Source organism: Micropterus dolomieu, linkage group LG07 (assembly GCF_021292245.1).
Source record: "Micropterus dolomieu isolate WLL.071019.BEF.003 ecotype Adirondacks linkage group LG07, ASM2129224v1, whole genome shotgun sequence".
NCBI lineage: Eukaryota > Metazoa > Chordata > Actinopteri > Centrarchiformes > Centrarchidae > Micropterus > Micropterus dolomieu.
In genome coordinates this window covers 11,536,441-11,552,924 of record NC_060156.1, presented here as the reverse complement: position 1 = coordinate 11,552,924, position 16,484 = coordinate 11,536,441, and the positions used below count along the sequence as shown (strand labels likewise).

General features: G+C 40.0%; 1 protein-coding gene across 5 annotated transcripts; it reads left to right on the top strand.

Annotated features, from left to right (window-relative positions):
- The first annotated feature begins 5,928 nt into the window (after nt 1-5,928).
- On the top strand, nt 5,929-16,393 carry nme9 (NME/NM23 family member 9). 5 transcript variants are annotated; one of them, XM_046053770.1, is made up of 17 exons: nt 5,929-6,115; nt 6,249-6,306; nt 6,582-6,685; nt 6,805-6,876; nt 7,118-7,255; nt 8,934-9,018; nt 9,193-9,275; nt 9,377-9,469; nt 10,113-10,267; nt 10,586-10,782; nt 12,782-12,926; nt 13,006-13,113; nt 13,582-13,733; nt 13,810-13,954; nt 14,891-15,153; nt 15,317-15,403; nt 16,220-16,393. In XM_046053770.1, exons 1-17 carry the CDS (start codon nt 6,083-6,085, stop codon nt 16,288-16,290), a joined length of 1,989 nt encoding a protein of 662 aa, XP_045909726.1. In that variant the 5' UTR covers nt 5,929-6,082; the 3' UTR covers nt 16,291-16,393. The 5 variants fall into 5 exon arrangements, with proteins under 5 accessions (XP_045909726.1, XP_045909725.1, XP_045909728.1 ...); XM_046053769.1 differs by having other exon boundaries at nt 6,796-6,876; XM_046053772.1 differs by having other exon boundaries at nt 5,930-6,115; nt 7,139-7,255.
- Nucleotides 16,394-16,484: the final 91 nt, after the last annotated feature.

Below are 16,484 nucleotides of genomic sequence, written 5' to 3'. Positions count from 1 at the left end.
AGCAATCAGCTGCAACTTTGCTGCTTGTGCAAACTAACATACAAAAGATAAATAAATAATGAAATAAATAATAACAATAATAGTGCCATCCATGCAATGTTAATCATGAATTTCCACATTTTATAACAGGTCTATATAGCCCAGAGTGATTTTCTTTCATGGTGCACCTGATATGAGGCAGCCCATCTCATGCATTATACAATGCAGAAATCAGTCATGAATTGCATCAAAATGGAACTTCAGTGGAATCTTTTCTCATGTCTCACTGCGTGTTCTCACTGTTTAGAAAAAGCAAACAAAAGCCATTTTTGCTTCAGGCTGATTTGTACGAATGGATGGGGGGTGGAGGAGATGGTAGATGCATTTATCAAATATGGCAATTTGCTTAATGGACTCTGACAAAGCCATTGGCGGTCTTTATTTAGATGCAGATGACTTCCTCCATACTGGCTTCCTCTGTCACTGGTAGAGCTGCCTGTCAGGGAAAAGAGAAGGGAGCTCCCTCCTGTTTCTACAGACTGACAGTCAGTGACTGTAGCTGTCTGTCTGTATGTGAGACTGACTGACTTCCTGTCGACGCTCCCTCTCAACCCCCTTTGGCTCACACTATTTCCCCTTCACTCTGTATAAATTCTCCATTAATGCAGCAAAAAGAGAACAAGCCACCTCTCAGATGGACTGCTCCACGTGTATGAAGGCACAGAGAGCTCACATGTTGTCATGATGTAAAAGAAAAGTGGGACTTTTGCTAAGAGACATACTAACAGGTCTAAAACTGCATCTATGTTTCATTACATCCAGCACCATATCACTCAAAAGCATAGCTGCCACTCCTAAACACAGGCTGGTGAAACAGTGTGACGAAATAGTGTTTCTAATTCTTTCAGTTTGACAGTACTCGACATTACACACCATAACTTTTAACAAATATGCCAGGAAAATAATTAAGCTATTTTGTATTCAATAGCTATATTGCTTACGGGATAAGTTTTAGGCCTGGAAGAGCAGATAAGCATGCAACCAGCATACTGAAAGCACAAGGCTTTCCTGCTATTTAAAAAACTCATAGAGCAGTATGTGAATGTGTTGAGAGGGGTGAGATGGGGAGGAGGGTTGGTTCTATGTTGAGGCAACAGTGCCCTCTTGGAAAAAAAGCACCAGCCTCTGCTGTTGGTTGTTAGATATCCTTCTTATCGCATATTTTTGTTGTTTGATACACAGTTTGTGCATACAAATATCCGCATTTGCAAATGTCTCATTTCATTTCACTGGTGTCACCAGTGAACTGAAATACATTTGTGAAAACTTGTTTTTGGCATCACGGACAATCTGAGTACTGATGCTGCATTAAAAAATCTTGTGTGATTTGGTAACTTGTGTACTTCCATCAACACCTTCTTTACATCTAGGCGTCTACTTTTTGAACTTATATCTTAGAAAGTTGCGTTACACTGCAGCTGTCTAGAGCTGAAACAATTTGTCCATTAATTAATTAGTAACAGAAAGCCGCATCAGCATCAGTTTGATAATCATTCAAACTGTCAAACAAAAATTGTTCAAAAAATGCCAACCGTTATCAGAACAAGACACAAACAAGACATTTGAAGATCTGATGGACATTTTTTCACTACTTTCTGACATTTTATAGACTAATCAATCAAAACAAGAATCTGCAGATTAATCGATAATGAAAATAATTGCTAGTTGCGGCCCAGCAATCCTTGTAGTCTATTGTTTGTAAAAAACTGGATCTCACAGTAGAGAAGAAGAAAGAAAGACAATGACAAGAATACAAATTAAGATATTTTGTTTGTTTTGAGAAATTTCTTAAATGCACAGAGCTACATTTCAACTGGGATTTCTACATTTGTTTTTGAACAATTATATTAAAGCCCTTTGGGCCAATGCTTTGAGGATGGTGGGATGAAGCCTCTTCCAAAAATAAACACAATAAATGGAGTTCTTCTTTAATGAGGCTTATGACTTTGTGCTTAAGATGCGCTAATGGAGATTAATCGTCAGCACTGATGTAGCCTTGAATCCTCTGTGTCTTTCATCACTGAGGAGAGATTAACAGCAATCCACCAAGGAAGATGATAAGCGGTTTCCCAGTCCACATGGGAACTGCCGGCCTACTGAGAGACAGGGGAAGGACCTGCATTGTACCATGGAAACCTCCAACATTAATATGATAACCAACTTCAAGCAAAGACCTTCAAAGTCTGTCAGAGAAATGGCCCATGGCAAAGACTGACATCCTGCAGAATGAGCCTCTCTGAAGTCTGTTGAGGGTCAGTGGTGAAGAACTGTTGAATTTACACGTCTTTTATTTGAAGTATTTTGTTTGATTTTTTGAAGCACAATGTTTTGAGGCCAAAATTTTTAAAAAGCCTTTGCTTTGAGACATAATTTAAGTGGACACGTACACAGTGGTTTGTCAGTAACTGCACGAGGAACCTAACTGGGTCGCATGCAAAAACAATTTGCTTCTTAGTTGTGTTGACTCGTTCACTTTTTGTTGAATATTTTCAACATAAAAGTGAACTCTGAGGGCATGATTACTCACCACCTATCAAGATGTAGACAGTACAACATATTCATTTGAAGTGTGTACATCCATACCTTCTGCACATGTGCCGTATTGACACTCGTCTAAATCCCCTCCAACAATCTCCTCCCTATGCTGTCCCCTGGGACAGAACAATCACATTTCAGTTTTGCTGGAGCATATCCGTTCAGGGTAAAGTCCACCGCAAGCAAGCAGCAGCAGTCATTATTGACAGCATTTGATGACACAAAGGCCAATATTTGCATTGGGCACATGGGACAAAAGCATCAAAATCGATGTTTCTCATTGACTTGATTGAGCAAAAGCAATCACTTCCTTGCGTCTCTCTGATGAAAAGTAGCACAAAAACACGCAAGACTGCATATTACACACTGCATGAATCTTATTTCTGCGAGCAAGGACTGTGTCAGGACCTTGTCACAGCTGCTATGATGGAGGGGAGGTGATTGTTGTTCCCATCTGGCCGCATAATGAGCTCAGAGCGAGACACGGGGTCACTAATAGAAACATGTCATACGGTTACATACAGCGAAGTGGGAGCAAAACAAACTGTGCGGATGTTGGCAATAGCATAAAGGATCCTGCCATTTATTTTTGTGTCTCATTTTGTAATTCTCTGTCTCACTCACTGTCACCGCCGCACACTGTGATTTGTCCTTTTAGAAAATTACTCTAATTGTTCAACTTGTTTTTTTGCGGGCCCACTTTGTGAGGGATGAGGCTGTGGAGCTGAACCACTTAAGTGCAGCAGTTCATTGAAATTCATGTTGGAAGAGCATGCAAAAGTGGTCTGATCTCTTTAGTGGACCTATTTCACTGTTAAATTAAATGTTACAGTTGGAGGGAAACCTCTTTGAGGTGTCAGGATGGCACTGAGTGAGGACATGTGAGAGTTTCAACAACAAAAGGAAGACATGGGCTACTCCTATGGTGTGTTTTTTGAAGGAAATCATATGACCTAAATAACTTGCTGTAAATTCCTGATTCCATACACTGCTAAACCATTTCTAGCCTGCTTTGGTATCCTAGTTCTCACAACACATACGAACATGCAAATCCTTCGTCAAGACTGGGCATAGATTAGGGCATCAGTGTTGCGCAACATCTGTAAAAAAAACAAACATTGGTAACACTTTAGGTGAAAGCCTTCAAGTATAGAAGAATTTAGTTGTATACAATGTCAGTATGTACTACTACAAAAATGTAAGTACAAGGAAGAAGGCAAAGCCCTGTCTTAGTGTGGGGGCTGTTTTAAAAGCTCATTTTGTTTATTTGTTCACCGTGTGCCTGCGAGGTCAACATTCCTAAATAAATCTATGCTTAAACGGGCACTCAAGTGAGTCAGTAGCGCACTTCCATAAAGTTTAAGAGCATGCAAGAATAAAAAACACTAGCCAAAATTGATGCAGCAGGACCGAGATAACCTGTTCTTTAGTCCCACGGGATGGGTAAAGCTCCAAAATCCTACACTCGGATCTGACATTCCAATAATGCAACTCTATAGTTTCCTTAACTTGTTTGTTAAAAAAAAAAATTGTCATCAGGTTTATTTTATCATTGATAGGGCTGCAACTCATTGCTGATTAATCTGCTTATTATGGTTTCAATTTATCAATGAATCATCATCTATAGAGTGTCAGGCAATTGAGAAAAATGCCCGTCATCATTTCCAAGTATGACTTTAAATGTCTTGTTTGTCCAGCCAATAGTCCAAAACCGAAAGGTATTCAGTTTACTATCGTAGAAGGCAAAGAAAAGCTGAAAATTGTCATATTGGAGAAGCTGATACCAGCAAATGTTTTTCATTTTTACTTGTAAGATGATGATCATCATTAATTATCAAACTAGTAAATGAATCAACTTTATGCAGCTTTAATCAGTTACTTAATTATTGGATTGCCCTTTTAATGAAATTACCACACACTTGTTGATACACAGGATGTTGTGTTCAGCCCGGAGGCTGAACGCTGGCGAACAGAACTTTAGGACCCAAATGCAGACACTGAGACGGAAACTTGTTGGAGAGATTTATTGCGACCAAGGTGAAAACTTACAGCGCAGGTGAAATCAAAGTCCAAAAATCCAAAATGAGAGAATTATCCCCAAGGAACCGAGAGATGTGAAACTAGACAGGAGACTAAACTTGAGACTTAAACTCAAAACACAAAGAGACTCCCGTAGAGATAAACTAACACTAGAAACACAGACAACATCCACGGCAACATCTAAAGCAACATCAAAAATGACCTGGCAACAAGTGAAAGGCAGACAATCAGTTAAATACACAGGTGAGGGAGAAACAAATTACACACAGGTGAGACTACTAAGACAATCAAGGACAAACACAGGAAGTAAAACATAACAAGAGACACTAGGGCAGACTAACTACACACTAAAACAGGAAGTAAAGCTAACTGAAACACTCAAGGAACAATGTCACAACAATGAAACATAACAGACAACATAAGTGTCTTATAGACAAAACCTACAGAAGTAAAGAACATAAAAACAAGACTAGTAACACTGATGAACTCATAACAAGTAAACCTAACTAATAAACAAAGTAACACATACTACAGAGAAGAGCAAACACAAGGGCAGGGAATGAACACAGAAACAAATACAAAACACACCCAACCAACCGAAGCCCGTGACACAGGAAGAATTTTACCGTAGCAGCAGGCGGGTTTAAAATAAAACCCGCCATGTCTCCACTGTGCACTGAACTTGATGGATACTTGGAGGTGACAGAATGGGATGTCATGCCACTGGTTTCAACATGAACACAATTTTCTGCCAAAGTTTGAACAATTTTGGTTATTTCACGCCAGAGATTCCTGTGTTGTGTTTTGGTTTGGTCACTGGTTTAGAGTAGGCAGGACTCAGTTATAAAAGGGTAATTCATCATACTGCTATGCAACAAACAGGATTTAGAAACATTTGAATGAAAATGTTTAGTGTTAAACTTAATGACTTATATTAATTAAGATGTTTTGTTATGAACTTTGATTCAACTAACCTTAGGGGTTAAGTGTCTTGCTCAGGGACACAATGGTGGTTCTCTTTCAACCTTTGTTTCGGTATCTCACTATGGGACAGTGATGAGTGTGAATCCAACCCACGCATGCGTCTTGTCCACTGCTCCATCGCCAGCCCCAATGTTAATAATTATAAGTAACGTTATAGTAAGTAATCCTACCTTAAAACTCTTAAATACAGTACTTGAATAAATGTACAAATGCACTTAACTGCTTTCCACCTCTGCAGACCTTAATATCAACAATAACACAAGAAGCTAACTTCAGTCAAATCAAAGATCCCTGAGATGACCCCCGAAGGCGCCGTTGCTTAGCAACCAATGGACAAACAAGCGAGCAGCGTCTGAGGAGTGACGTGACATGTTAGCAGCTCGGTGTATTAGCATTTCAGGTCGCTAATTAAACTTTAAAGTATCGCTTGGAGCTTGATAGCCCTTTTATATACAGTATCCATTTAATTTGACGTACTAATCAAATGGCAGGCAAGAAGAAAGAAGCAAGTCTGCAGGTTGGACACACACATTTCTTCTAAAATGTTAGCTTTAAACATACAGGCAAGAGAAAACTTTTCTCTTGCCTGTATGTTAGTTAACCGTTATGAAGCACTGATATTAATTCGTCTTTTTGTTGTTGTTTTCCAGGTGTCTGTCACAAACCAAGAGCAGTGGGAGGAGATGCGTGCAACTAAAGGTTTAACAGGTAAGAACAGAAGTAACAGTGGCTGTTATGTTTCTTAAGTGCAAACTTAGCATCACAGCACTAATCATCTGTTCAATGCTGTTGTAACTTACAGTTGTAACGTGTAAAAAGGCAGTCTGTGTGAATGAGCGCTGACATTGTGATTGTAATTTATTGTATGCTGCTGCCCCACCGTGTTCATTGGGATAACTGCAGATTGGATGCTTGCACCAATCTACCCTCTCCTGTCTCTCTCTCTCTTCTCTAACTCACACACACTGTCTCTCTTCTTCTAGTTGTAGATGTATACCAACAGTGGTGTGGTCCCTGTCGAGCTGTGGTTAGTCTCCTACGGAAAATAAAGAACGAACTGGGTGATGACCTATTACATTTTGCCACAGTAAGCCCCGAGTGAATTTAAAATGTGAGGAAGTTCAATTTAAACCGATGTTTGTGAGGGAACAGCCCTAAACTGTGTGTGTGTGTGTGTGTGTGTGTGTGTGTGTGTGGGTGGTGCAGGCTGAAGCAGACAGCATTGATGCTCTGGAGAAGTATAGAGGGAAATGTGAGCCCACCTTCCTCTTCTACGGGGTGAGTGTGCATATATATACGGTGTGTGTATGCATGCTTGCACAGAAAAGGTGTGTGTTTACGGTTCAGCATATACAGTATGAGCCATCAACTCTGTGTGTTCGTCCTCTAATTATTTCTAGATGTATGTGTTTGTTTCTATATTTATTCTTTTCTCCCTTTTCATCCTGGGCCTGCTGTAGTCAAAGCACCTCTACATGTCACTTCTTGTTAAGTTCAATTTAATTAAAAACACGAAAAGGTCTCTGTGTTGAATGAACAGGGGGGGGAGCTGGTGGCTGTGCTGCGAGGGGCCAACGCTCCTCTCCTTCAGAGGATGATTGTAGAGGAATTGACCAGTGAGAAGTTGGTCCTGGAGCAAGGTGGTGAACGCAAACCGGTGAGCCATGAGATACACACACGTTCACATGCACAGTTACACAGTACAATTATCAATTCACACGTGTGTTAATTCTAGAGCTAAAACAATTGGCACTTTTCACAGCTGACAATGTGACATTTCACAGTAGGAAAGGCACAGGTGTTAATAAGATCATTAATGATGACTCCTATTTAGGTGCCCCAGGTTTGCTATGACAGCATGACAGTGAGACAGCTAGAACAGGACCTTGAAACTAAAGGCGCTAAAGGAAATTCAGTTATCATTAATGTGATGATTTTCACTGTGGCTTTTTCCTACTGTGGCATGTCATAATGACTTCTTTTTAAAAAAGTATATTAGGTAATTTAATTGGTAACTGTTTTGACTAGGGTTAGGGGGTTACACCTGCCACATACAATCAGACGAAGAAAAGGTCTCAGGCACAGGCTGAAATGTTCCATATAGCAGTCTGAGGATGTATGATTAAAAACAGGTAACTTAAGTAGTACGGCTGCACAATATGGAAAAAACTGACATTATAATTTTTTTTTTTCTGCATTATATATTTCAATATGAAAAAATACAGGAATTTTCACCAGATGACTTCAGTTGCTCTATTTAAAAAAGAATTGAGCATCCTAAAATCATTGTAAATAAGCTGAAACGTTGATTTTTAGTCTGAGATGGCACTTTGTGAGTGCAAACCATCCTTTCGTGAGCTTTAATGCAGTAAACAAAATGATAAATATAAAAGAGCAGCTATACTCATAAAAGTTGCTTTTCTTTTTGCAACCAAATCCACTGTTTCAGTCGTTTTCTCCTGTTCCTCAATTATTTTCAAGTTGTCATTGACAACTAATGGGGGTGGGACCTGCTTTAAGCAACAAAAAAGTTGAGGTGTTTGAGTTAATTTGACTTGCTTGACATCCTTCAATGTGACTATTGGGCACAATGACAATGCTGAAACAATATATTGTGCAGCCTTATTAAGTTGTTCAGATGAGTTGTACACACAACCACACTCAGAGGCGCGCATAAATCAGCTTGCAGAGTCCATTTGTTTACAGATATAATCAGTGAAGGGACCCCATACCCTGCAAAAAGTGAGCTCTCAAAAACAAGGGAAAACAGCATTAAAATGGGGGAAATAATACTTAAAATCAGCAAAATTATCTGCCAACAGAACAAGAATATTTCACTTGCTACTTAAGGACAAAAAAACTTTATTCTCTAACATAAAAGCTGCCTGGTAAGAAGAAATATCTTGTCATACAAAAAACAAGTATGTTTTTCCTTCAGTTAAGATAATTAATCTTACTTAGATTTTAAAAAAAATGGAAAAAATGGCAAACATTTTCCGGTTACAGCTCAAATGTGAGTGTGGCGTTTCTTTTTCTTCTTATGTGAAAGTAAAATGAAAATCACTGGATTTTGGTCTAATTGTCAGACAAAACAAGTAATTTGTAGAAATCCCCTTGGGTGTCGAAGGATGGCCATTTTCCACTGTTTTCTGACACTTTATACACCAAACAATTATAGATTCATCAAGAAACTAAGCGGCAGATTAATCTTTATTAAAATAATCAGTAGTTGCAGCCGTAGTTCATTAAGATACAAGAAAGTATGTATGCAAGTTTTTATAGACACCCATGTGTAGAGATCCAGTGTTTTTATTTGGTTTTGTTGTGTCTGACAGGTTAAGGATGAGGGTCTGGTGGATGATGAGAAGAAAGAAGAGGAGGCAACACCTCAGCAGTCAGAAAATGAAGAAAGCATAATCGGTAATGTTGAAACAATATAATATATTAGTGGTCAATTTATAAATTACCATTGGCATAATTGCTGATAGTGTTGTTACTGTGATTTCCATTGTTGTTTACCAGCGTCATCATGATTCTATTTACCATTTTATCTGCATTGCTGATCATCACTCCAGCTGCCCTTTTCTCCTGCAGTTCCTGCCAGGAAATCCTACACAGTTGCCATCATCAAACCAGATGCTGTTGCTCACGGCAAAGCAAATGAGATAATTATGAAGGTACATAGAGACTTACATTGCTCACATTCTGAGAAGACAATATTGTCTCAAGCCTTCCTGCTGACATTAATTCATTATCCTCACATTACTCTCCTGGCTAGATTCAAGACGCTGGTTTTGAGATCCTGGCCCACGAGGAACGCACGCTGACTGAGGCTGAGGCTCAAGATTTTTACCAGCACATAGCAACGGAGGTATGGTGAGAAAATAATAGAATAATAGCAAAAAGGCACATATCACATTGAGTTATTGCAGAGACTGGCATACTTGTCAAACGGCTGATCAGTTCAGTGTATGTTTGTGAGGGCAGTCCGGGCAATTTAAATTCTGAGTGGACATCCTAATGGGAGCGCAGTCACGACCAGTGCAAAAATAATTTCAATTAGTTTGCAATACATCACACTTCCATCTGCATCTCTGCACAGGGCTCAAAATAGATTTGCTGTGTAAGCAGTCTTTTTGTTTTTGTTTTTTGCTTACTGCACTTGTTTGTGGTGAGGTAAATGATTAGAGATTCAGAAGTACAAAATATGTGAGAAAAGGTGGCCAGGTAAGGCAATAATGTTCACGAAATAATCTGTATCTACTGGATCTGCCATTAAACAGTGAATTCATACCAATAATTCTCTCTCTTTATCTCTCTGTTTCACTTTGTGAATGAAAGGCCTGATTCAAGAAGCAGGTTTACTGACCTTGCAGGGTGAAACAGAGAATCTCCTCAAATCTGAAATGTGAGCTCACGTAAAACAGACTTGTTTCTGGTTTTATGTGTTCATTAACATATGTGTTTACTCTCGTCTCTGTCTGTCATTGTGTGTATGTGACAATGATTTTTAGGCTTGCTTTGAGGACTTGGTACAGTTTATGTCCAGTGGTCCGTCCCATATTCTGGTACTTTCTCAGGCTGAGGGCTCAGCCAACATTGTACCAGCATGGCGTGAATTCATTGGCCCAGCAGACATAGAAGAAGCCAGGAGAGAAAAGCCTGAAAGGTTAGTTACTGGAAATTAATCATATGCTAGTTGAGAGAACATCAACAGTGGCGTTAAACTGTAATATACGCTGTAATGAAATGATCATTCCAGGGTGCGTGTAAAGAGGAACATTCGTTTATAGCATAGAAATTTATTCCTGCACCTTTGACTGCAACAGCGTGAAACAATCTCAGGCTAAAGTCTGGGAAAGCGAATGAACAGCAGATTCTCGCCTGCTCTGTCAGACACACCCAAACATTATGCTTCTCTCTGGTTGAGCACCAGCCGAGCAACCATCTGTTCTCCTCTCCTTTCTCCCCCCCTGGCTTCCTGCAGCTTGCGGGCACAATACGGCACACAGACACTGTTCAACGCAGTGCACGGTAGTGAGGACATCGACCAGGCCAGCAGGGAGCTCGCCTTCTTCTTCCCCAACTTTAGAACGGGCCCAGTAACGGAGCAGGATGGGGAGGAAGAGCGTGTGGAGAGGACACTGGCTCTTATCCGGCCTGACGCTGCCAGAAAAAACAGAGGTGGGGCCCATGCCAATTGCCAAATACACAAGCGCAAGTACACACGTGCAAGCGCAGAGACACACTCAAGCTGCAAAGATGTTGAATGACACTGGTGCAGTTCCAGTTTTTTTGTAACTGATCACTGCAGAAAAATGTATCACACTTTCAAACTAGAATATACAAACTATCTATATTAAAACAGTCAATTATACACTCAGTTGTAGGTTTATTAGGGAACACCAAGATTAAATTAATGCAGTCTAATATAATGCAATAAATAAACACTGCAATACATCCTACCTTCATGATTTTGTAAGGTTTAATTGGATTCCTCCAATTAAACCTTACAAAATCTGACGGTTTTGAACAGTTTTGGTCCCCGTGCAAATAGATTTCAAATCATGGCAAACGTAGATGAACTAGCATCTTCAGCTAAGCCCTCAGCCAGAAATCTTCAGGTAGTTTTTGATCAGGACTTGCGTTTTGAACACCATGTAAAGAAAGTTGTTCAGTCGTGTTATTATTATTTGAGAAATATAGCCATTTCTTTTCCTCAACTGCTGTAACTCCCTGTTGTTGAAATGATATTGTTGTGAACCAGGTTCAGGTGTGAAGAAGTTTCGGAGACTGAACAAAGCATGGTTTATTAAGCACGGCCGAGGAGATACAGTGCCAGCATACAACATGTGAACACCTCAAATGCCAACACCAAATCTGAAGGATAACATCTTGTGGTCCCTTTTATGTTTCTGTCTTTCCACTAGTGCGTGTAGGTTTCTCTATTAGGTCACCTTTCACCTAGAACAGCTATCTATCTGATGTTTAGATTCCAATGCTTTGTTATATTGGAATCTCTCACTATCCATGAGTTGTACTCTAATCTGTGGAGCCAGTGAGTTCTTGTAGGACTCAACCTTGTAGGATTCCCAGAGAACACTGATATCTGCTAGCCTGACGTCTGAGCTACTGTCTCTAACGAATCAGTCTATTGGTGTCTTCCTGACGAGGACAAGTACGTGTGAGAAATACCTAAAGCTATAATGTCAAGAACTTATGGGGTCAGCTGAATTACTCCAAGCTAGACCTGTCTTACCTTTCCCTGTTACATCAATTAAGACACCTAAGAAATATTCTCAACACCTATATACCTGTCTCAGCCAGAAATCAATCCACTGCCTACATGTGTGTCCAAAATGCAGCAGCTCGGCTTTTCGGATCCAAATTCAGTTAAAAAAATGTGACCATATGACCCCAGTTTTAGCATTCTTGCACTGGCTGCCTGTTTATTTTAAGGATTTATTTTTAAATTATTTTAATTACTTTTAAGGCAAGACATGGGCTGGCCCCTTTCTATATCTCTGACTTGTTATCTCCCTATGAGCTAGGACGCGGACTGAGATGCTCTGGTAGGGTGTTGCTAGCTAATCCAAGGTCCAGGCTGTAAACCAAAGGAGACAGGTCCTTTGCTGTCAGAGCCTCTGCACTCAGTTGCTTGTTTTATTTCTTAAGGCACATATTTATAAAAATGCTTTTATTGTGTGAAGCCTATTTTAATTTTTATCTTTTACTTTATTTTGACTTGTGGGTTTTATATTGATTGTTGTAAAGCACTTTATATCTGCACAGAAACATGCTATACAAACAAAGCTATTATTATTATCATTAATAAATTGTTGTCATTTTGGAGGCTGCAGATTGGGGTGCTGTAGAATTGTATTGAAATGTACTAACATTTGTTTCTGTTGTTTTGTCCACCCCATTTCTCTCAATGAGGGTAGACTAAATAACAGAAACACTTCTCTATATAATGCAATACTACAGCACCATGAACTGCAGCCTCAAAAACGCAAAGTTGAATCAACACTTCTCTGAAACAGTTTCAACAAAAACTGAACATAAAACCTTTGTGAATGTAGGATTATCGCAGTATTGGTCTATTAAACTGCTTTAGCTGTGTCTACCTAATAAACATTTAAACAAATAAATTGAGTGTATATTTATATCTGTGGTTCTGCAGAAGAGATCTTGGCTCAAATCCATAAGTCGGGTTTCACTGTGGCTCTCCAAAGAGAGGTGATGTTGACCGAGGAGCAGGTCAGACAGTTTTACTTCCAACATGTTGATGAGGACTACTTTCCTGCACTGCTCCGAAGCATGACCAGGTAACTTACACTTGCTCTAAAAAATTCTAAAGAGTTGTACGTTACTGCAGAGGGGCATTCAACATATGTATATTTACAGTGGGCCAGTGCTAGCTTTGGCTCTAGCCAGAACTGGGGCTGTCCATCACTGGAAGAACATTCTTGGTCCTTCTGACGTTAACACAGCCAGAGAGGAGAGTCCTGAATGGTGAGTGATGTGTGGTCGTATTCATTTAGACACTTAAATGAATCCAGAGAAGTCACTGTGATAGCTTGTAAAATTGTACTATTTCTCTTTTGGCCTCTCATTTTAACGTTGTCAGGTTCTGCAGGTTTATTATACACAAATGTGTGACTAAAGAGAGGAAAGGTTTGCCATGTTTGCCCGTACAGTCACACTGGATGAAATCAATTTCCTTTTCCGACAAGACAAAGATGAATTTTAGAGACAAAGTTCTATTGTTTTCCCCCTACAATGCTCCATGTTCACTCCAGTTTCTGGGGTTTCTCGAAAGTCAATCTTAAAAATGAAGTAGAAAGCTGTAGTAGAATGTAGACAAGATGGGTGAGCCTTAGTACAATACATTTCACTACTTTATCCGAAAAGAATCAAATATTAGCTATTAAATGTTTAATCACGTCACACGTAATGGTGACTTCTGCATTCATCGCTCAGTCTGAGGGCCCAGTTTGCTGTGGAGAGTGAGCCCATCAACCAGCTGCATGGCAGTGCAAGCAATAAAGAGGCAGAACGAGAGATCAACTTCTTCTTCCCTAAACAGCAAACACTGGCAGTGATCAAACCTGATGCCGTGGAGGAACACAGAGGTAATTTCTGGTCATTTGCTTTATCATACCGATAACGATATCATCTTTATAACGTCTTTTCTGTTCACCTTAACAGAGAAGATTTTGGAGGAGATCCGTGGCAGCGGTTTCTCTGTAACGCAGCTGAAAGAGGCGGTGCTGTCAAGGGAGATGGCTGAGGAGTTTTACAAAGAGCACAGAGAGAAGCCTTTTTTCAGCCAGCTGGTGGAATTCATGTGTCGGTTAGTCTATCGCTGGACACAGCCACAGCGGAAGGGAAAAGTGACTACAGCTGACCTGCCCTAATTCCTGTTGCCGCTGCAAGTTTTAACAGCACTTTTAACAGTAATCTTAGCAGCTTAGAATCGAGGCAGCCTCAGGCAAGTGGGTAGGATGTCCATCTCAATTTCATTCTTTGTTCCACTGCAGATCTAGATTTTAGAGTTATCTTCCGCTCTGATTAGTCCCTTCACGTGGTTGTTACACAACTGCTCGGACACAATGGTCAGAGAGATGGGTGCAGCTGGGCACTTCAGCCTGACAAACTACCTTTACTGTCGCTGTCCAATATCCAATATGAGCTCAGGTTTAGCCTTAATTGTAGTATTATGTTCTAACAATTGGTGAATGTTTTGTAGAAAGCTTATTTTTATGGTTAGTACTTTATCTTGCAAGGCTGGTTTCACCTGTTGTGTGTGTGGTCAGAAGTGTGCTCTGTTAACACCTGTAACTACACCCAGCACTTATGTCATGGGGCACTGGTCCTAGCTACATGTTGAAATACAGAGATTGAAATGCTGTTGCAACAGCTGCTACATTTAACACAGGCATCTAACAAACATGCACATTTTAACCAACTTCAGCGCAGTTTTTAACCTAGACATTTGTTCAATTCACCAAATGAATGCTGCTTATTTAGTAATAGAACGTGTCGCATAGTGTTGCTAAATTTATTGTATTAGTCCAAATTAACCATAAACATGAATAATAAGAAGGTGGGCAGGTGCATCACTCTTTTCCTCTGCGTGAGAGTGACAGTGAATGTGTAAGGTTCATCAGCCACGTGTCAGCATTTACTGGCACACTGACACATACTGGCCAAGGATGTAACAACACGATGTCTTTACAGTAGAACAGTCCTCTGAATTCTATGTACGAACATCCTGTCTTTGTTTCAGTGGGCCCTGTGTGATGCTCGTCCTGACCAAAGAAAATGCAGTGGAGGAGTGGAGGGCCATGATGGGCCCCGCAGACCCTGACGAAGCTAAGGCGACATCCCCAAACTCTCTGAGGGCCCGCTTTGCCTCCGACATCCTCCACAACTCGGTGCACGGCTCCTCCAGTGAGCAGCATGCAGAGGAGAAGATCCGTTTTATTTTCGGGGACATCTGCTCAGATGCAGAGCTCACCAGTGATGGAGAGACTGACACAACCGTTTCAGGTAATCATATGATGTGTGTGACAGTCACTTCCATCTGTCACACCATCTGGTTTCATATAAATAACAATTTCGTTCGGATGTTTTGGTTCATTGTTATACCCTATTCCTGCGAGAAACGATCCTTCTTTCAGTTATGGTTGAAATAAAGATCACTTTCTTTCAGCAAAAGAGCAAGACAAAGATCAAAACACAGCAATGTCAAGATCTCCAACTGAAGACATTTCTGATACCCATCACCAGCAACACGAAGGTATGCAATGAAGAAGAAAGGGTTTCACCGACATGTTAGCTTCTTCCTCATCGGTTCTGTGAGGAATAAACAGTCAAATCTATTAATACATTAATAAATACCTTAATTAATTACATGGATATATTTACCATTAACCTGGTCAACATTTTCCCATCCATGTATTGTGTGGTAACATGTTCCAGGTTATATATATCCCACCGATATTTAAACTTTGTCAGCTGTTTGAAGGAAACCACCTGGTTATAACCTTTAAAATGTTCTACTTTTGATGTAGAACCAAAAAATAAATAAATAAATAAAAATACTTTCGGTCTTTGTAAAGGTTGAAATTGTATTTGGGAAGGAGACAGTTCGGCCAGACCTCTTCTGTGTCCTGCATCCTGAACTGGGACACAGCAATCACTGCATTACGTCCTAGGAATTGAGAGTAGCAAGCAGATAGATACCTCTCTTAGTAGTGACATTTCAGATAGCTTACATAAGCAAGAATAGACATCTTACCATTGACAGAAAAATGAGTCCACTGATCTTCATAATGTCACTAACACGAGCTGCAATGAAGATGAACTGCTCTTACAGCCTTTGTCTAGAAAGTGAAATAAACCTTGACTGGCTGCATTGTGGCTGTGTACAATAACTTCTCGTGATCCCATTCCCAAGTATTTATAGGTTTAGGTGACAAAATTTTTATGGCTGATAAATGTACCATTAAAATCTAATGCTCTTTCATTGGTTGCAGGATCTAGGGAATTCATTAATCTGTGGTTGTTGTTGTCATTCAGAAGACTGGAGCTAATTTTCCTCTTTACTTTACAGGTGACCCAAATGATACAAATCCTTGCAGTCCAGAGACAGGAGGAAGTGACGATCCAGGGCTCTCATACTGAATTAGCACTTAGTACTTTCTCTTGTACTGTAGGCTTATTCTGTAACATTATGAGAAAACACACTGTCACCTCATGAATCATGAATTAAACACCACATACTATATTTGAGGATTCACACTCTATACCGTTGTAGGTGGTGGGTCGATAGCAAAGTTACCACATATTCCTTAGCCAGTTAAAGGGAGTTGAGTTTT